The sequence below is a fragment of the Xiphophorus maculatus genome, chromosome 3, assembly GCF_002775205.1.
Source record: "Xiphophorus maculatus strain JP 163 A chromosome 3, X_maculatus-5.0-male, whole genome shotgun sequence".
NCBI classification, from domain to species: Eukaryota; Metazoa; Chordata; class Actinopteri; order Cyprinodontiformes; family Poeciliidae; genus Xiphophorus; species Xiphophorus maculatus.
In genome coordinates this window covers 12190422-12208514 of record NC_036445.1, presented here as the reverse complement: position 1 = coordinate 12208514, position 18093 = coordinate 12190422, and the positions used below count along the sequence as shown (strand labels likewise).

Sequence of the window (18093 nt, the reverse complement as noted above, 5' to 3'; positions counted from 1 at the left end):
TGTATGCAGAGAAAGAAAAGTGCAACAGCTGCAAGTAAAGGGAGAGATTTGTGTATTAACATAAACCGGTGGATTATGTGGTGGACAGCCAGTAAAGAACACGATGCATACTGCAGGGGTGAGTTTCAAAAAGCTGATTTATGATTTGAACTTACTCTGCAGATTTCTGATGTGTTTTAAAAAAGATGGAGAATCGTCGTTTCCCAGGAGTCTCCAAGTTTACGATCCACAAAGATGTTATTGCTCCAAGTCCAGCTAAATAAAACTTGATTACAGACGTAAATGTTATATGGAATGAAAAAAGTAAACATATCATATTCTAAAAAATATCTACTTTCATAGGGAATTTGCTATTATTTTCAAAACAACCAACATTTTATTTGTATTAGTGGTTAACGTGAGGAGATCAATTCCAAATATTAATCCCAAATTGATATAAGCACCAGATTGATACTTTGGTTTCAGAGTCCTTCTTGAAATGTTATTATTCTAGTTTCTCAACTCTACTGTAAAAACGATTTCTTTCATTTGGTCTCAACTTTTCCACTTTGTTTATTTAGTAGAAACTTCTAGAGGTGCGCCGATCGATCGGCCACTGATCATAATCGGTCGATTTCGGTGAGAAAGTGTATGATCGGTGATCACTGATCAATGTCTCTTGTTGCCGATCACCTAAACCGATCACCTGTATCTCACTTCGCAGCCTGTGTGTGCAGCTGGTCTCCTCTTTCCTTCACACTGTGCAAGCGCGGCAACCAATCCTAAGCAATGTGGTGAGGAACTTCAACACCCTGAGAGTGGATAGGGATGTTTGTGTTGCGACAAAAAATTACCTCGGGGGCGAAGCACGTCCACAACACAACGAATCTAATACGATATTTAAAAAAACAAACTTAACAAAGTTTGGCTACATCGAGGCTCACTGCAGGATAAAAGGACATCTGGAGCGGCCAGTAAAGCAGCGAACGACTACCAACACTCAGCCGGATCAGAACCACAGTCAGAAAACTAAACAAATAACCCAAAAAATAATGAAAGTCTTCGAGCTGGCGGTGAAAGACGCTGGTTCTGCTCCCGCTGTTGGACCGCTGCTCCTGGTAGTGATGTCTCACAGACGTAGCTCCGTTTCTGCTCCACCTGCAGTGAACTCTCACACCGAACGTCTGCTTAAAGCTGCAGCATGTAACTTAAACAAAAAAAGATTTTAGATATTAAAGCTTTCACTGTCCCAACATGAGACAGATAATCTGTGATAAATAATCGATCTCCTCTGCTCCTCCCTGTGTTCTGCAGAAATACTCAGCCCGGTCAGAAACAGCCAATCAGAGCCAGCTAGCCATGTTTTGATTTCTGTAGCATGTGGAAATTATGTAGAAAAAGTAGTTTCCAATAAAATGAGATGAAAAATATATTCTAAAAATTATCTTGTCAATTTGAAATGGAAAAGATGATAAAAGAACAATTGATATCTATATTTAAAGGCATTAGTTGGTTGTTTATTATGATTAGCTAGAGTTATCTTAAATGAAGGATTGTGTCATCGACATAGAGGTGAATAAAGTCATCTGCAGCAGATTTTTCTATTTTATCAATAAGAATTGAGAAAAGGATGGAACCAAGTTTTGATCCCTGCGGAACGCTACTAGTAACTGGGCTGCAACGACAGAGAAACCTGAGGTTCAGTATCGACTGATACCGATCAGTCAGACCAGAACTGACTTAAAAGTTTCTTTTTTTTAAAACACAGACATAAATGTATTGAATTACAAATTAATTTGATAACTTTGCACCAGTACAGAACAGATTAATACATGTTTGGTCAAACATGTGAAAACAACACAACCTGGGTTGGTTCAGTCAGAGCAAAACATCCAGGTAAAATGAAGAATAAAGAAACTGACAAAAGCAAGAGGTTCAATATCTTGGGCTCATTTTCACTTAGGGTGCAAAGCGTAGCAATACACTGAATAGATCAGCCCTTATGGATCAGAAACACTTCACCGATAACCTATCTGGATTTTTGTCAATGTCAATATTGATACAGATATTAATAGCGGTGTTTATTTCAAGGTCAGAATAGTATTTCCAATTGGCAATTAGGAAAAATTGAGGAGGGATTTTGTCTGAATTCACACACTGTTCTCTTTAGGAGATAATTAACGTCCATCAGAGACGCCATGTTGGCTCAGAGACGCCATGTTGGCTCAGATAAACGACCCATTTTGTCTTATAACCATAACTCTTTTCCATTTGTGCTTTTTTCCACTGTATTTTCCTTTTGAGTAATAAATTAACACAACGACTTGGTAAATCTGTGAAATAAGTTGTTTTTCATCCTCGTCAAGCTTTTTATTCATTATCCTATAAAGACTGGATTTATGTGGCGCATTACGGCACTGCAGGTTGCTTCTTTCCATGGAAGCACAGACCAGCTTTCAATCCAGAGAATCACTGCAGATGCAGTTAACATTTTCATAACTCCGGAGGAGAGAAAGGTCGGCAATATTTCACCTCCACTATTTGGGTCACACTGTCCATTTTAGGAGTTTTTAACCAGTTCAAAGAGAAAAAGCATTTAAAGGTTTCTGACTATTAATTGCAGAAGCTTTGAAGAAAAAGGAAAATATGTTTAAATCTTTCAAAATAATGATTTGCTCTGAGTCTGACATATAAATGAACTTTAATCCCAGCTGGTATTTCGGCTTCTTTCTGCTTCCCTCACAACACCTCGACTAATTCTTGTTCTTCCACTCAGTTTCATTTTCTTTCCTGTTGAACATTTCTCTCCAGCCTGTGACTAATATTTTCTTCCCTAATTAGCGCCGAAGCTGTGCAGAAACGTACAGAGCAAACAGAAATCTGTGGTGAGAAGGATTGGAAACAGTTTCACCGGTGACATTTGCTTTGCTGCGCTGAATGTCAGAGTTTTTTTGTTTTAATTCAGACTCAGAAAAAACCTCATTTATCCGCTCATAACAGGAACCTTTTTAACACTGACCAGTTTGTTTGACTTGCTGGAAAGTTTCTGTTTTATTTGAGAAAAATCTGAGAGAAATGAAAGAAAGATGCTCTGTAGTTCATATGAAAAGCCGAAGGAACAGGTGTTATTTTTTGGAGGCGGTTCAGCGTTCTAGTTTTTACGACTGAAAATAAAAAATAATGGGACAGTACGAACAGTTCTAATGAAAAAGTTTTTTTATGAATAACTTTTCATTGCAAGGAGAATAAACTAGATTTATTCCATGTTTTATTTTTCATGCCAATCTGCCTTCAAGGTATTAGACAGACCATTTTCATTACATTATTCTGACTTACATTTCATTGGACAATAAGATCTTATTATCTTATTGATTCCAAAATAGGGAAATTATGAAAGAATGAATAATTCAATAAGAACAAATGTTTTAGTGTCTTAGAAATATTTCCCTCTTTGTTTCTCAGTTGTCAGAGGAGAAGGTTTGTTTTTAAAATATGTGCAGAATAATCTCAATAAAAATGAGTTTAGTTGCAATTAAAGAGCTAATCTGAGATTACCAATCCCTCTCACTCTGGCTCTACAATACAAACAGTGTTAAAAATGAGATCAAACTAATTCAATTTAAACATTTTTGCAGTATTTATGTCACAGAATGAGATTAAATGGGATTGGTAATCTCAGATTTGCTCTTTAGATTTTCTTATTTTTATTTGAATGAGGCCAAATTACAACGAATATAATCTCAGGACAGATTAACAGGTAAACTGGTCCAGTTCAGATCTAATTATACAAACTCTACTGAGAGTTTATATAAATATTGACCGACTCCAAGGTTTCATTTTAGAATTTAAATTATTCTTTTTAAAACGTCAATATTGTTTTTTTCCATCAATGGAAAATGTTTCCTGAAATCAGCATCACTGCTTCAAATTCAAGTTACATCAGACCAATTCATCCCAGTTCATGCATTTACAAAGTAACTCACAATTTCTTTTTAAATTTAGAGACAATAAATCTACTTTGTGCAATTCTGACCGTATTTAACAGTTTAACAGTTATTTATAGAATAATTTCTCTAATATATGTTGGCAAAAGTAATCTCATGTTTTTATGTAGGTTTTACTGCAAAGGCAGTTTGGTATAAACTTTTTAAATAGTTTATACTATTTTTTAAGTATCATCTAATGTTGTTTTTATGATTACAAAATAGATTTTTTTGGTTATGATCATTAAATGAGAGTAAAAGCCTGACGCATTTATTATTGCACAACAAACTTAGAAAACCAGGCGATGAGGCAAAATGGTTTATTTTGTATAATGAATCATGTTTAAGACTAAACATTTGAGTTCTCTGCTCATATTTGATGTTTTCAGGCTTTAAAGGCCCAGAAGTCGTCCAACCATTTCACATGAGGAATGCATCAGGCTGCAGCAGAGAAAGCGTGCAAAACCAGAACTTCATCTAAACCAAGTTCAGCCTCGGTTTGGCTTGTTTGGGTGAAGATGTGAGAGATGGAAGAGGCTAATTTTGGTAGAACATGCAGCTGTCTGATGAGCTCCTTCAGTGTTTATTTCAAGGACTTGGGGTCTCATTCATAAAACATTGTGTAGGATCTATACTGAAACTCTACGTGTGACCAAAAGCCAAAAGATGCCCACCAAAGAAAATCCAGATTTATAAAAACCAAACGCAAAAACACCAGGAAGCGATTTCCGCTTTATAAATAGAGCTGAGCCTCAACTCAGATTCTGCCCTCATTCAACAATCAGTGCAAAGGACTTCCTGATGGTTACCAACGGCAACCATGGAGAAAAAAATACAGAAACGCAATTTCACAAAATGCACCACAGAGAAGAAAAATGATTGTTAAAGTAGCAGCGTGACATAAAAGTTGCACACCGTCACATATTTGTGCAAATTGGAATTATGAAAATAAATTTGCTTCATTTAAAAACATTTTTTGATAAAATGTTTTGTTAGAGGATGAGGTGGTTTTTCAGCTGCAATCAAAACTGCAATGGAAACACTTTTTCTGCTTCACAGCAGTCACATAACCAACAACAGGATGTTACTACTGGTGGAAACGACAAAGAAGACAACAGGAAGGGGTTAGGGTCATGGTGCTGCATGTTTATAAATGACTTATTGCATGAAAAAACTTATTCAAATATGATTTTAATCATGTTTCTTATTTAATGGATAAGGAAATTGTGCTTTTTCAACATTAGTGGTATATCTTTTGTGCGGTTCTGGACAGATCATCGCATTCAGACTCGGCTGTGTGTGTAAACACTTTCGACCTGGACAGAATCAGATTCAGTTTGACATAAACAACATTTCCGACAGACACTACACTGAAAAATACAAAATCTTTCAGAGATTTTTGGTCTAATTTTTATTGTAAATATCTTATAGCACTTGAAATAAGACAAAACTAACAAGTAAGTTTCCAGCAGTTAATATGAGCTTGTTTTAAGTAAATATGTCCTTAATATTTATGGAAAAGTTGTACTTCCATTAGCAGATTATTTCACCTACAACAAGATATTTTTTGTACATTATAGGTGAAATAATATTCCAGTTGAACTAGAATGTTTTCCTCAATATTAAAGAAGTACTGACTTACAATAAGTTCTTATATCTTACTGATAAGTTACTTGTGAGTTATTTTTGCCTTATTTCAAATGTTAAACCAACTAAAGCCAAAATACTTGGGAGGATTTTGTGTTTTGCAGTGTAAAAATAGCTTTGTTTGAAGTGTAATCGTCTCAACAACATGAAAATTCGCCATCAGTCCATGTTAAGACTGGATGTTTGGAGCTTGTTTGAATGTTTCAACACATTTCTGTGTGTGTGTGTGTGTGTGTGTGTGTGTGTGTGTGTGTGTGTGTGTGTGTGTGTGTGTGTGTGTGTGTGTGTGTGTGTGTGTGTGTGTGTGTGTGGTTATTCGCTCATTTTCTATTGGTTTATAAAGCCACATCAAAGCGAGACTGCCCTGCTGTTTTCATCACTTAACGAGTCTAAAAATACCCCAAAGCCGCTACAATTGAGGCTTTTCACCGATCTGAAGCCAAACTCTGTGGAGGTGTGACTGCGTGACTCAAAGCATCAGAAGGGATTGGAAAAGTTGGCGACACCTCATCGAGTTTCAGGCTTTTTGGATGAATTTTAGAGGATTTAATGGCTGCTCCTGCATGCAGCAGAACAGTGTTGGAGAAGCTGCTTCTCTTTGAAAAACCAAAGCGTGGGTGTGAAGACCTGCAGCTCCAGACGCCTTCCTACCTCTGCAGGTAACCCAAACACCAGCCGACTGCAAAACAACTCCGTCTGCACTCATTAAGCTCCATTTCTCAGCGTTTAAGAATTCCCATGCGGTTTGAAGCCCTTTTCTAATAAAGGACAATTAAAACAGAGAGAAGGTAATGAAAAATATTTACCCCCAGTCCAATGAAGTGGTGGCTGAAGTTGATGAGTCCTCTTAATAAAAGCCACATGTCTGTTCCTATAAAGCGTTGTTTTTGTGGCAGAAATCTCCCAGGCGGTTGTGCCAGCCAGTGAATTGAGTCCTGGCGGCGGGTGAGAGAGAAAAAAACGCTAATCAAAGCCAGAAGATCTCTGGCTTTGTGCTGCAGTCCTCATCGTGCCAACAAGTTCATCAGTCAGTGATAATCAGCCACTGAACTCTGTTTGTATGGACATTTTCTGTCATGCCGCTTTCTATATTTAATCAGGGTCAAATCATTATTGCTGACATAATTTTCATGAGGTGGAAAAGTTACGTAAAACAGAAAATAGTTGTATTTTTACCGCCTCCAAACTTTTACAGAAAAGCTGACATCACTGCAACCAAATCAGCGTTCATCTAATTTATTAAATTTGGCAAAATAAAGCCAGTGTTTTGAAAGAAAGTGACTCAAATTCTGCTTTAATAACTGAGAATAAATTTGTTCAATCGAGCCCAAAAAAATCTGAAAATTAGACGCCTATTGTTTAATAAAGCAAACGTACAAAATCACGTTAAATGTTCAGATATACAATCAATAACATCAATTTCCTACAAAAACAAACAAATAAGGCTACTTTATTTGCTTCATTTTACTTATTTATTTTTTCTTGACCCATAAAAACTTTTGACTTTTGACAAATGTTTGAACACTCCTGGTGTGTTTAGTCAATTTGGAAAAATCTGAGATAAATCTGCAGTGTGTAGCTTTTATAAATAAATATGTTTTTTACATGTTTATTAAAATTGTCACCATTTTGTGACAGTTTGGTATGAGACAGATAATCTGTGAAAAGATCGATTTCCTCCACAGTCTGAAGAAATATACCATTACAGAAATACTGCTTAGCCGCCATTATTGCTAACTAGCCTTAGCATTCACAACAGGATCTGCTAGCAGCAGAGACACCCGGAGGGTGATTGACAGCGCTAAGACCCGCCTCCTGTCTCTGATTGGTTGATTCTAGGTAGCACTGAGGAATTGGGAGCTCCATCATTTCGCCGATTGTCTGACTCGTACCATACAGTCACAACATGGGGACGGTTCTGACACATGTTTAAAAATATATATAGTTTTAATAAGTTACGTACTGCAGCTTTAAACTGAACATTTTTGTACTGATCTATTATTTCTGAAGTGAAACAAAAACTTCGACTGCAGCTTTAAAAAGACCAGCACAGGGATTTTAAGAGGGACATATAACCTATCTATCTATCTATCTATCTATCTATCTATCTATCTATCTATCTATCTATCTATCTATCTATCTATCTATCTATCTATCTATCTATCTATCTATCTATCTATCTATCTATCTATCTATCTATCTATCTATCTATCTATCTATCTATCTATCTATCTATCTATCTATCTATCTATCTATCTATCTATCTATCTATCTATCTATCTATCTATCTATCTATCTATCTATCTATCTATCTATCTATCTATCTATCTCTGATAGATATTTAAACTAAATTGCCAAGATTTTCTCTGAAAAAAAAGAACAAAAAAACAACTTGGATATTTCAGAGCTTGAAAAGTTTAAAATTTGCTAGAAAAAAAGTTTGAAATTAATCTCAGAAATTTTCAAGAAAAAGACTTTAGGAAAGTTTAAAAAATCAAAGATTTCTGACTTTTGGAGTGCAGAAATTGTCAATTGCTCAGAATTGTTTTCCTGGAAATTTTCTGTTGGGGTAAATCACGCAGCATCTGAACCAATCGGATGCTGATATTTGTCAGTCTGTTGCTGGATCAGGCAGAAATCTGGACTCAGACCTGAACCTTCAGAGCCACATAAAGACAGTTATAAAGTCGACCTTCTATCACCTGAAGAATATTTCCAGGATTAAAGGACTAATGTCCCAATAAGATCTAGAGAAACTCATTCATGCGATTATCGTTAGTCGCACTGATTACTGCAACAGTTTTTACAAGTTTGACTAAAAAAGTCAATCCTCCAGCTGCTGCTGATCCAGAACGCTGCTGCTGGCGTTCTGACTAAAACCAGGAAGATGGAGCACATCACCCAGTTCTGCAGTTCTTCCACTGGATCCCTGTAGCCCAGAGAATAGACTTTAAAATACTGATGTTAGTTTATAAATCACTGGATGGTTTAGCACCACATGAAAGATCTGCTGCTGTTGTATCAACCCTCCAGAACCCTGAGGTTCTGGTTCTGGTTCTGCTCTGCATCCCCAGAACCAGAACCAAACATGGGAAGCAGCGTTCAGCTTCTATGCAACACAAATCTGGAACAAACTTCCAGAAAACTAAAAAACAGCTGAAACACTGAGTTCCTCTGAATCTAAAGACTCGCCTGTTTAGAGTTACTTTTAAATTATAAACATTATAAATGAAACATTAATCATTATTCTGATGTGGGACGATCTTGGCAAAATGTAACGCTTCAATTTTTGATAATTTTGTATTTTCGTATATTTTTATGATGTAAATTAGTTTGAACTAATTCAATGTGAAATCAACTTCATTGATTGATTGTTTGGTTGCTGGACAGCCGGTTTTGAACTCCCTGACCCTCGGCAGATGAGCCCCAGTGGTTGATGGGAAACAGGCGTGACGCTGTGGTAGATCAGTGAATGCTGTCTGTGGTTACGAGTTTTGTGACGAACAACATTCCTGTTGAGTCAGAACCACAAAGAACTGAAAACCCGGACCACAGTCACTGGACCACGAGCTGATCTGCTTATGATTCATCACCACATTTCATCTGTGGCTGCCTGAATATCAACAAGCACCTTCAGATATGCGCCATAAAAACATACAAAATACAACTGAATAAAATCACACAAATTTATATTACAAACTGATTTGGCTGTCAGAAAGTTGGATACAACAGGAAGAACGTGCAAACTACATGCAGAGACTGAAAAAATCATCAAATGAATGCTGCAGTTAGATAATAGGATGAATGAAAGGTGGACATTTAAAATATTTTTACATTCAAAAACGTTTGAAATTACAAACAACACAGCAGATATTTTAGTTAAAACCTCCATGCAACTGAGTAACATGACAAACTGCCTGCTTTTGGTGTCAAAAAACGCTTTAATGTGTAGATGAACGAATTGAGTGGAACGATGACATAATATTAAAAAAATAGGAAAATTGTTTGAAAAAGTTTAAAAACAGAGAATGCAGCAGATATTTTATCTAAAGCTTCTGTACTCCGTGTTTTAAAGTTATTTTGTTTCCTTGGTTTTGAACTGCATGAGTTTAATTTAAACTGGTTCTCCATTTAGGTTTAGATATAAAGTGGTTAAGTTAATTCTGCCATTAAGTTTTTATCTCCACTGGTTTTAACGAGTTTACTTAAGTATTCAGACCATGAAGTAAGTTGTAATTCAGAGTTAGGTGACAGATTGAAAAATATTACATAACTAGATGTAAATGCTGTTTTATTTGTTTTATATGTTAGCTGAACGAATCAGTAAGAATTAGTTCCTGATCTCTGCGACTGCCGTCTGACTCCATCCTAAAATAAACAAACATGCAATGATTCTTAAAATAAACATTTTTTTCAACGCGTCTCTGCTGGGAATTGAACCACTGACTTTGCAAATATTAAAGCCATAAATTATTCGTCAAGTCACAGGCAAATTTTCCTCTGGTTTCAGAAAAATTTCCCAGCTTTTTCCAGGCAGAGTTGCTCTAAATGTAAACATGTGCGTGGAGCGGGAAGGGAAAATGTTCCTCCACAAACAAAAGATCTGACGTACGAGACGTAAACTGCAGCGCGGGGAGGCGGCCTTTCATGATCCAGCTAGTTTAATCGTTCCTTAACCAAAAAACTGGAGGAAATGTCAAAAAGTGTTGAAGCTGCACTGGAGGTAAAGATCAGGAAACACTAATCTGGAGCGATTACTTATCAATAAGTCACAGTTTGTGTCAGGAGGTCAAAGGTCAGAGAGGAGGCAGAAGGATTCATCTCAATTCAAGCTCAGGAAGGAAATTAGAGAAAAGTTTAGTTTAATAAACAAAAGTGTTGATGTAGTGAGAAGGAGCAGAGATAAAACAAGCAGAAAACATCAGAAAACAAATCTAAAACCACAGACTATTTTTAATCCGTTCTTCGTTTTTGTTGTTGTTGCTTAATAAAAGTCGTGGGTTTGGTTAGAAAAAACATCGAGGGTTTGTGTTAAAATATTTGTGCGTCTATAAAAGCTATGAAGTGAACCATGAAGTTTATTCCCCAAACCTTCGCCAACATTTTCCGAGCTGCTGCGACGACGATTCCCGAAGCAATTTGGAAAAAATTACCGGACAGCAAACGACTCTCCATCATATCAGCACAGGACAGGCTGGAAACAGAAACAACACGGCGCTTTCTTTCAAAGCAATCAGCAAATTGTTAAAGGCGAACTGAAGCGTTTTCTTTCTATCCGCTTTCATGTTCATACACTGTAAAAAAACGGCCATAAAGTTTACATAAAAATCACACTGTAAAGTGGGAAACATAAATATTTTGTAAAATTCACAGAAACCTTTGGAAACTATCAAACTGAATCACTTTTATACCATCAATATGTGAGTATAATAACAATACAATAACAATATTGTAATAGTCATAATATGGTAATATGGCATCCAAATACTGGAAAAGCTATCATTTGTTTTTGAAAATATGAAACATACTTTATACTGTGCTCTTTTCATTTCACTGCTGTGCAAAATTAACATTTTATTTTTTTTTAGATTAGACAGATTATTAATGTAATTCAGTTACTGGAGTTAATTAACTAAAACTTTTATACGATGAATTATTATAGTCAAACACTTTTCAAGTTCCTACAACGTAAATATTGCATAAAATTGATTGTTTATGGTGCAAACATCAAAAAGAGCTCTACATCTAAACATTTGCTGTCAAGATGCCACTTTAATTTGAGGTAATTTTTGGATTTTTTCATCCTTGAGTCGGTCCAGATACATCAGGAAGTGTCTCACAGTGATCACCATGGCAACACAGCCTGTCTGGACGCGGTTCAGGCGGTGTAGTTTTATATCCGTGGAGCTTTACGGTCGAATCGGATCGTGTTTTTTACGATCCTTCTACTGTCCAGGCTGCTGAGGAACAGCAACGTCTTTCCGTGGCCCAATCCAAGCATGAAAGAACCTAATTAGAAGTTAATGTCTACCAGCCTAAGCTTTTGTTTCCATCTGGATAACATGCATGTGTTCAGAAACATGCCTGGCAACGTGCAGACGGTAATCTGCTAGCATTTTTATATTTAGGAAAAGAATGAAATGCCTTTCAAAATGTTTCTAAATGGGCAATTTTCAGCTTTAAATGTTAAAATGTAGGAAAAAATGATTAAATTGCTTAATGATCGATCAGCAAACAACTTCGGGGATCAATCTTTTCACAGATTATCTGTCTCATAAACATGTAGAAAGTTTTAACAAATATGTAAAAAAACATATTTTTGACAAAAGTTCCATACTGTAGCTTTAAAATGGTTCCATTTATTGATATAATGATGATACATTTTGGTTTCTTTACCAAATTATTGTGAAGAAATACCAGAAAATATTTCAACTCAAAGTAAATATCAAAATATGTTGATGGTACATGATGGAATATGTTGGATTATGATGGAATATTATGGAATACGGTGGATTATGATGGAATATTATGGAATATGGTGGATTATGATGGAATATTATGGAATACGGTGGATTATGATGGAATATTATAGAATATGGTGGATTATGATGGAATATTATAGAATATGGTAGATTATGATCGAACATGATGGAATATGTTGGATTATGATGGAATTTTATGGAACATGGTGGATTATAATGGAATATTATGGAATATGGTGGATTATGATGGAAATTTATGGAACATGGTGGATTATGATGGAATAATATGATGGAACATATTGGATTATGGTGGATTATGATCAAACTTGATGGAATATTATGACAGAATATTATGGAACATGATGATGGAATATGGTCAAATATGATGGGTATGTTAGAATATGATGGGGGAACATGTTTCGGGAAAGCTGCGCTCCCTGCTGCTCCCTGAGAGCCCGACAGAGTCCCTGCGCTGGGCTGCTGTGCTTGGCTGGCTCCCTGATCAGATCCAGATGTTTGTGCAGCGCGGCGGCCCCTCGGCTCTGGTGCAGAGGGGTCAGAATGATGCTGGGAGTCGCATTTCTGTAGTCCGGTCCTTTTTCTTTCTTTCTCTCTTTTTTTCGTGTGGCGGCTGAGCCTCAGCTTTACGTTTTGGGGGCTGCGTTTGTTTCTGGCTCCTCTGCACCACTTTTATTAACTTCATTTATAGTCAGGAGGGCAGCTTTAACTTTATATTGTTGGTAAACAGAACCAGTGTACAATAAACCTTTCCATTAATTACACACAGAGAGAGAACTGTTAATCATGGTCAATTAAAACCGAAAGCGTGACTGCAGATCTGCAGTTGGGGATATTTTCCATCCTGAGTCACTCCGAGTTCGTAAAACATTTTACTCAGACGATCAGCACGACTTCAACATGTTGCTACTCAGGTGAAAGCAGGGATGGGCAATATGGCGGACAAACTTTTCAATATATAAGCGGGTCACATTAGGGCTTAGAAATTTCCTAGAAGAAACAAAGTAACTTCTGAACCAGAAAAGTCTCAAATTTGCAAGAAAAAAACAATTTTTTCAGATTAATCTCAGAAATTTTGTTCAGAAAAACAAGAAAATTTCAGAGCAACAAAAGTAATAAAATTGTTGGAGTAATTTTTTGAGATTGTCAGAAATTTTTTAAATAAAGAAATTTCTGGAATTTCAAAAGTGGAAAATGTTTGACTTTGGAAACCCGAGAAACATCCTCGTTTTTTATTCAACTATAAGCAATAAACCAATTAATCACATCCATCCATCCATCCATCCATCTTCTTCCGCTTATCCGAGGTCGGGTCGCGGGGGTAGCAGCTTCAGAAGGGAGGCCCAGACTTCCCTCTCCCCAGCCACTTCTTCCAGCTCCTCCGGGGGAATCCCGAGGCGTTCCCAGGCCAGCCGAGAGACATAGTCCCTCCAGCGTGTCCTGGGTCTTCCCCGGGGCCTCCTCCCGGTGGGACGTGCCCGGAACACCTCACCAGGGAGGCGTCCAGGAGGCATCCTGACCAGATGCTCCTCAACTGGCTCCTCTCGATGTGAAGGAGCAGCGGCTCTACTCTGAGTCCCTCTCGGATGACTGAGCTTCTCACCCTATCTCTAAGGGAGAGCCCAGCCACCCTACGGAGAAAACCCATTTCGGCCGCTTGTATCCGCGATCTCGTTCTTTCGGTCATGACCCAAAGCTCATGACCATAGATGAGGGTGGGAACGTAGATCGACCTGTAAATCGAGAGCTTCGCTTTTTGGCTCAGCTCTCTCTTCACCACGACGGACCGGTACAGTGCCCGCTTGACAGCAGACGCTGCGCCAATCCGCCTGTCGATCTCCCGCTCCCTTCTTCCCCCATTCCAATTAATCACATAATAAATTAAAACAAACTATAATTTCCATATGCATAATTTATCGTTTTTCTCTTTCTCTACCAGAAACTGGATGAATAAAGTCTTCAGTCTGGTTCTTTTGTCTCAACTTGCTCCTTTCAATGAAGGATAATTTTGTTTACAGAAACGTCATAATTCAACTTCTTGTTGTTTTATTTATTTATTTTGGATATTTTAATGTCTTCCAATTCCAGTGTTAAATGTTCATTGTAATTTAATATTTATTAATATTTGAGAATGAATTATTATTTGAAAATGGTTTTGAAACAATATTATTGTTTATCGCGATAATTCAGTCCAGTAACGTTTGTTGCCGTGACGATGTGTCTGGTGAATTTTTGGTTAAAACATGTTTGTTCTTCATTAAGTGAAGTTACTCACAGTTCGTAGAGGATCCAGAAATTTCACTCAAAAAAGAGTAACGATACTTTATAATAAAGTTACCAAAGTAAAAGCAAAAAGTAAAACACATTAAAGTGTTTTCAAAAAGTTACTTAAGCAAATGTGACTGAGTAAATGTAACTAGTTACTAGTTACTACCAAACTCTGGTCACTGCTGAGTGAAAGTTTCCTCCAACTTATTGACAGACTGCAGAAAGTTGTAACTTTTCCAGAGATTATCTTCGTTTAAATCGATCATTGAGGGATATTAACGTTTCGTATTGCAGCCTGAAAATAACGCAGGATCTGTTAAAACCATGAAACCTGTTTTCACCTCGTACTGTCCACAGCGGAGCGGTTTTGCAGTCGTCTCTGAGCGTCTCTGCTTTCATTCGCCCCTCAGGACCATGCAGGCTTTGAGCTCCTCTGCAGTCCTGCAGCTTTTTGGCTTCCTGATTGGACTGAGCAGCTCCCTGGACCCCAGAGACCCCAACGTGTGCAGCCTGTGGGAGAGGTGAGGCCAAACGCACCGGCATGTTTACACTCGCTCTGCACGGCTGCTGGTTTTCACCATTACTGAGCTGCAAGTTTCCAATGGGGGTTTGATCATTTATCTTTAATGAACTCCAAGACTTTGACCTTGAAAAGGCCTCCTTTACATCTAACTCTTCACTGAACTCACATTTAATTTCTTTCTTGAAAGTTTCTGAGGTTAATCTAAGAATCTCTGTTTTTTCTAGCAATTGTTTGACTTTTGAAACTGAAATTTTACAGAAAAAACTTGAAAGTTTCTGATGTTGAAAGTCAAATGTTTTTCAACTTTCCAAACTCCAAAAATCCAAGTTGTGGATAGATTAAAAAAAGAGGAGAAAGTTTCCACTAAAATACTTTCATATCAGATGTTTTCTAAGAAACAAGGAAAGTCAAAAATGTTTAACTTTCAAAACTGAATTTCAAAAAAATTTAGAAAATATTAAAAACATTTCTAGAAACAATGACATTTCCAAACTCCAAAACGCAGAGATTTGAAAGAAAAAAATTTAATTTTGAGAATGTCATAAATTTTACAAAAAAAAGGAAATTTCTGAGTTTGAAAAGTTGAAAATTTGTTAGAAAAAATAGTTGAGAAATGTTCATCTTAATCTGAGAAATTTTACAGAAAAAAACTAAGAAACTTATGAGTTTCAAAGTCAAACGTTTTTAACCTTTGAACTCAGAAATTTCAAAGTTTCTGCCTGGAAAATTCAATTTTAAAAATTCTAAATTCAATTCTCCAAAAAGAGATTTTCTAGCAAATGTTCGACTTTTGGGAATCTAGATAGAAAACAAGAGGACTTTTCCACCAAGAAACATCAGTCATTTTGAATTTAATCCAAGAAATTTTCTTGAGAAAGAAGGAAAATTTCGAAGCCCCCAAAATCAGAAATTTGCAAGAAAAAAAATCAAAGATTTCTGAGATTAATCTGAAATTTTTTTGATTATTTTTGGAAACTCTTGTTTCCTCTTGTTCTATAATGGCCTTGATATGCTGTCATTCAACATAACTTACAACATAACCTCCATTAATAATACATTTTATAAAAATATTCTCATTTTATATGAGAGACAGGTTTATTTTTGTTAACCTCTCCTTCATGACTTTTTAATGGGCTGAAGCGTAAATAAAACACCCCTCCAGTCGTGACGATGGATCTGATTTACTGCTCGAAGAACATTTTCTGAAAATCCATCCTGGAGGTTATTGAATTATTCCTTTTAAAGCCACAAATGAGGATCATCAAAATCATTTGGTGTCGCCCATCTGGGAATCGTGTCAGACGTTTTGCCCCTAATTTAGCCAACAGATGTGGATACATTTTCCCCTTTAAGTGAATATTTTCCGGTTGAGGTTAAGGCGTGACAACTGGATCATCAGAATCAGGACAACAGTGAATCTTTTGGGACATAAACGTCTGAACCTGAAGTCTGTTCACCAGTTTTGACATTTTGGGAAAAATTACAGCATCTGCATTATTTATTAGCTCTCTGTCAGGCGCAGCAGGGGATTAAAATGGCAGACTTTTCCACCTCATAGCTCCTTAGTTAACCCCGACTGTTTCTTTAATCACATTTTCTGATTGTTTTTCTGCTTTTCAGCTACACCACCTCGGTGAAGGAGTCCTACTCTCACCCCTACGACCATGTGACGGAGGAGCCGTGCTCGGACCCCCGGACGTCGTACAGATGCTCCCGTCACAGGTTCTGCCTCGCCTCCTGCCCCTGACCGACTGTCTTTTTGCCCGAGCTTCTTGTCTGACTGACTGTGGGAATCTTTCAGGATCACCTATAAAACGGCGTACAGGCAGGCGGTGAAGACCGAGTACCGCAGGCGGTACCACTGCTGTCCAGGCTACTATGAGAGCGGAGGCCGATGTGTTCGTGAGTGGAACTTTTACTCTTCTTCATGTAACGCCAACGCCGACTTAAAAATAAAATCTCTGATTTCTTTCAAACCAGATTTTAATCCCCCCCTTGTTTCTTTTCTTGCAATAAATAAATTACAAATGACAGAAACTAATCAGAGAAGAGCTCTGTCAAACCATAATGTCCCAGCAGTTCATGAGCTAAAATGCTAAAATGCAGTGTGAAAAAAACATAAAAGCTAAAATTAGCTAAAATGCTAATGTTGACATTAATTCTGTCAATAGCATACCAGCTATGACCAATAATCTGCATTTAGTCTGTTCACTTTAGCTTTTAGGTCAAAACTAGCTGAGAAACTAAAATGCCGTAAATAGAAACCCCTCTTGAGAGAGTTCAAGACGGGTTTCACATCCTCTTGAACTCTCTCTTCAAAATTATTTTCTATTTTCCCTCAAAGTACTTGTCGTCTGTTGGTCTCATGCCGGTATTTAGCCTTAGATGGAGTTTTCCATGTGCATGCTATTAAGTCAGTTAGGATTAGCTTTTATTTAAAATGAGCTAACATGATTTCATTTTAGCTTAGATGCTAACATTAGCATGAAGCCTATGACTAGTATGTTGCCCTAAACTAACATACTCCTTTCAGTATAAAAAAACATGTTAAAGCTAATATTAATGTAAATGCTATCAGTCAGATGTTGGCTAACAGTAACTCTCTTTTTCTTTCGGGCTGGGCAGTGTGGCTTGAAAATAAAACCTCATACTTTTTAAAACTAGATCTGATTTCAATGGATTTTTTTCACCTTTTTTTCTAAAATATAAATTACAAATGACAGAAAATAATAGATGCAGAAGACTGCTTAAAAAGCTAAACTGTAAGGTCACAGCAGTTTATAAACTAAAATTAGCTAAAAAGCTAAAGCCATGTAGTATGAAAAAAACCCATGTTAAAGCTATAGCTAGCTAAAATGCTAATGTTGACATTAATTATGTAAATAGCATGTGGGCTATCAGTGCCATGTAATCACTCTGCATTTAGTATCTTCACTTTAGCTTCTAGGGCAAAATTAGCTGAAAAGCTAATGTTAGCTACTATGCTAACATCACCAGCATGTCGCTTAACCTTAACGCACGCCGTTAAGTTAATTAGGATTAGCTTTTATATCAAAATTAGCCGGTCTTGGTGTTTCTTCTTTCTACTTCTCAGCCTAACTTGATCTCAAGTTGTCGTTCATTTTGTAACAAAAAGTCACATTTAAGCACAAATATAGCAAAATTCCTTGCAAATATTTCTAAATTAGCACCA

The 18093-nt window shown here is 36.8% G+C and overlaps 1 protein-coding gene across 1 annotated transcript in view; it reads left to right on the top strand.

The window, feature by feature from the left end:
- The window catches only part of LOC102238209 (multiple epidermal growth factor-like domains protein 10), a 62379-nt gene that overhangs the window by 19115 nt on the left and 25171 nt on the right, over window positions 1-18093 (top strand). Inside the window, exons 2-4 of the mRNA XM_023330327.1 lie at window positions 14788-14898; window positions 16521-16622; window positions 16702-16802. Coding sequence (XP_023186095.1) covers window positions 14792-14898; window positions 16521-16622; window positions 16702-16802 — 310 coding nt within the window. The 5' untranslated portion in view covers window positions 14788-14791. The remainder of the gene's footprint in view (window positions 1-14787; window positions 14899-16520; window positions 16623-16701; window positions 16803-18093) is intronic.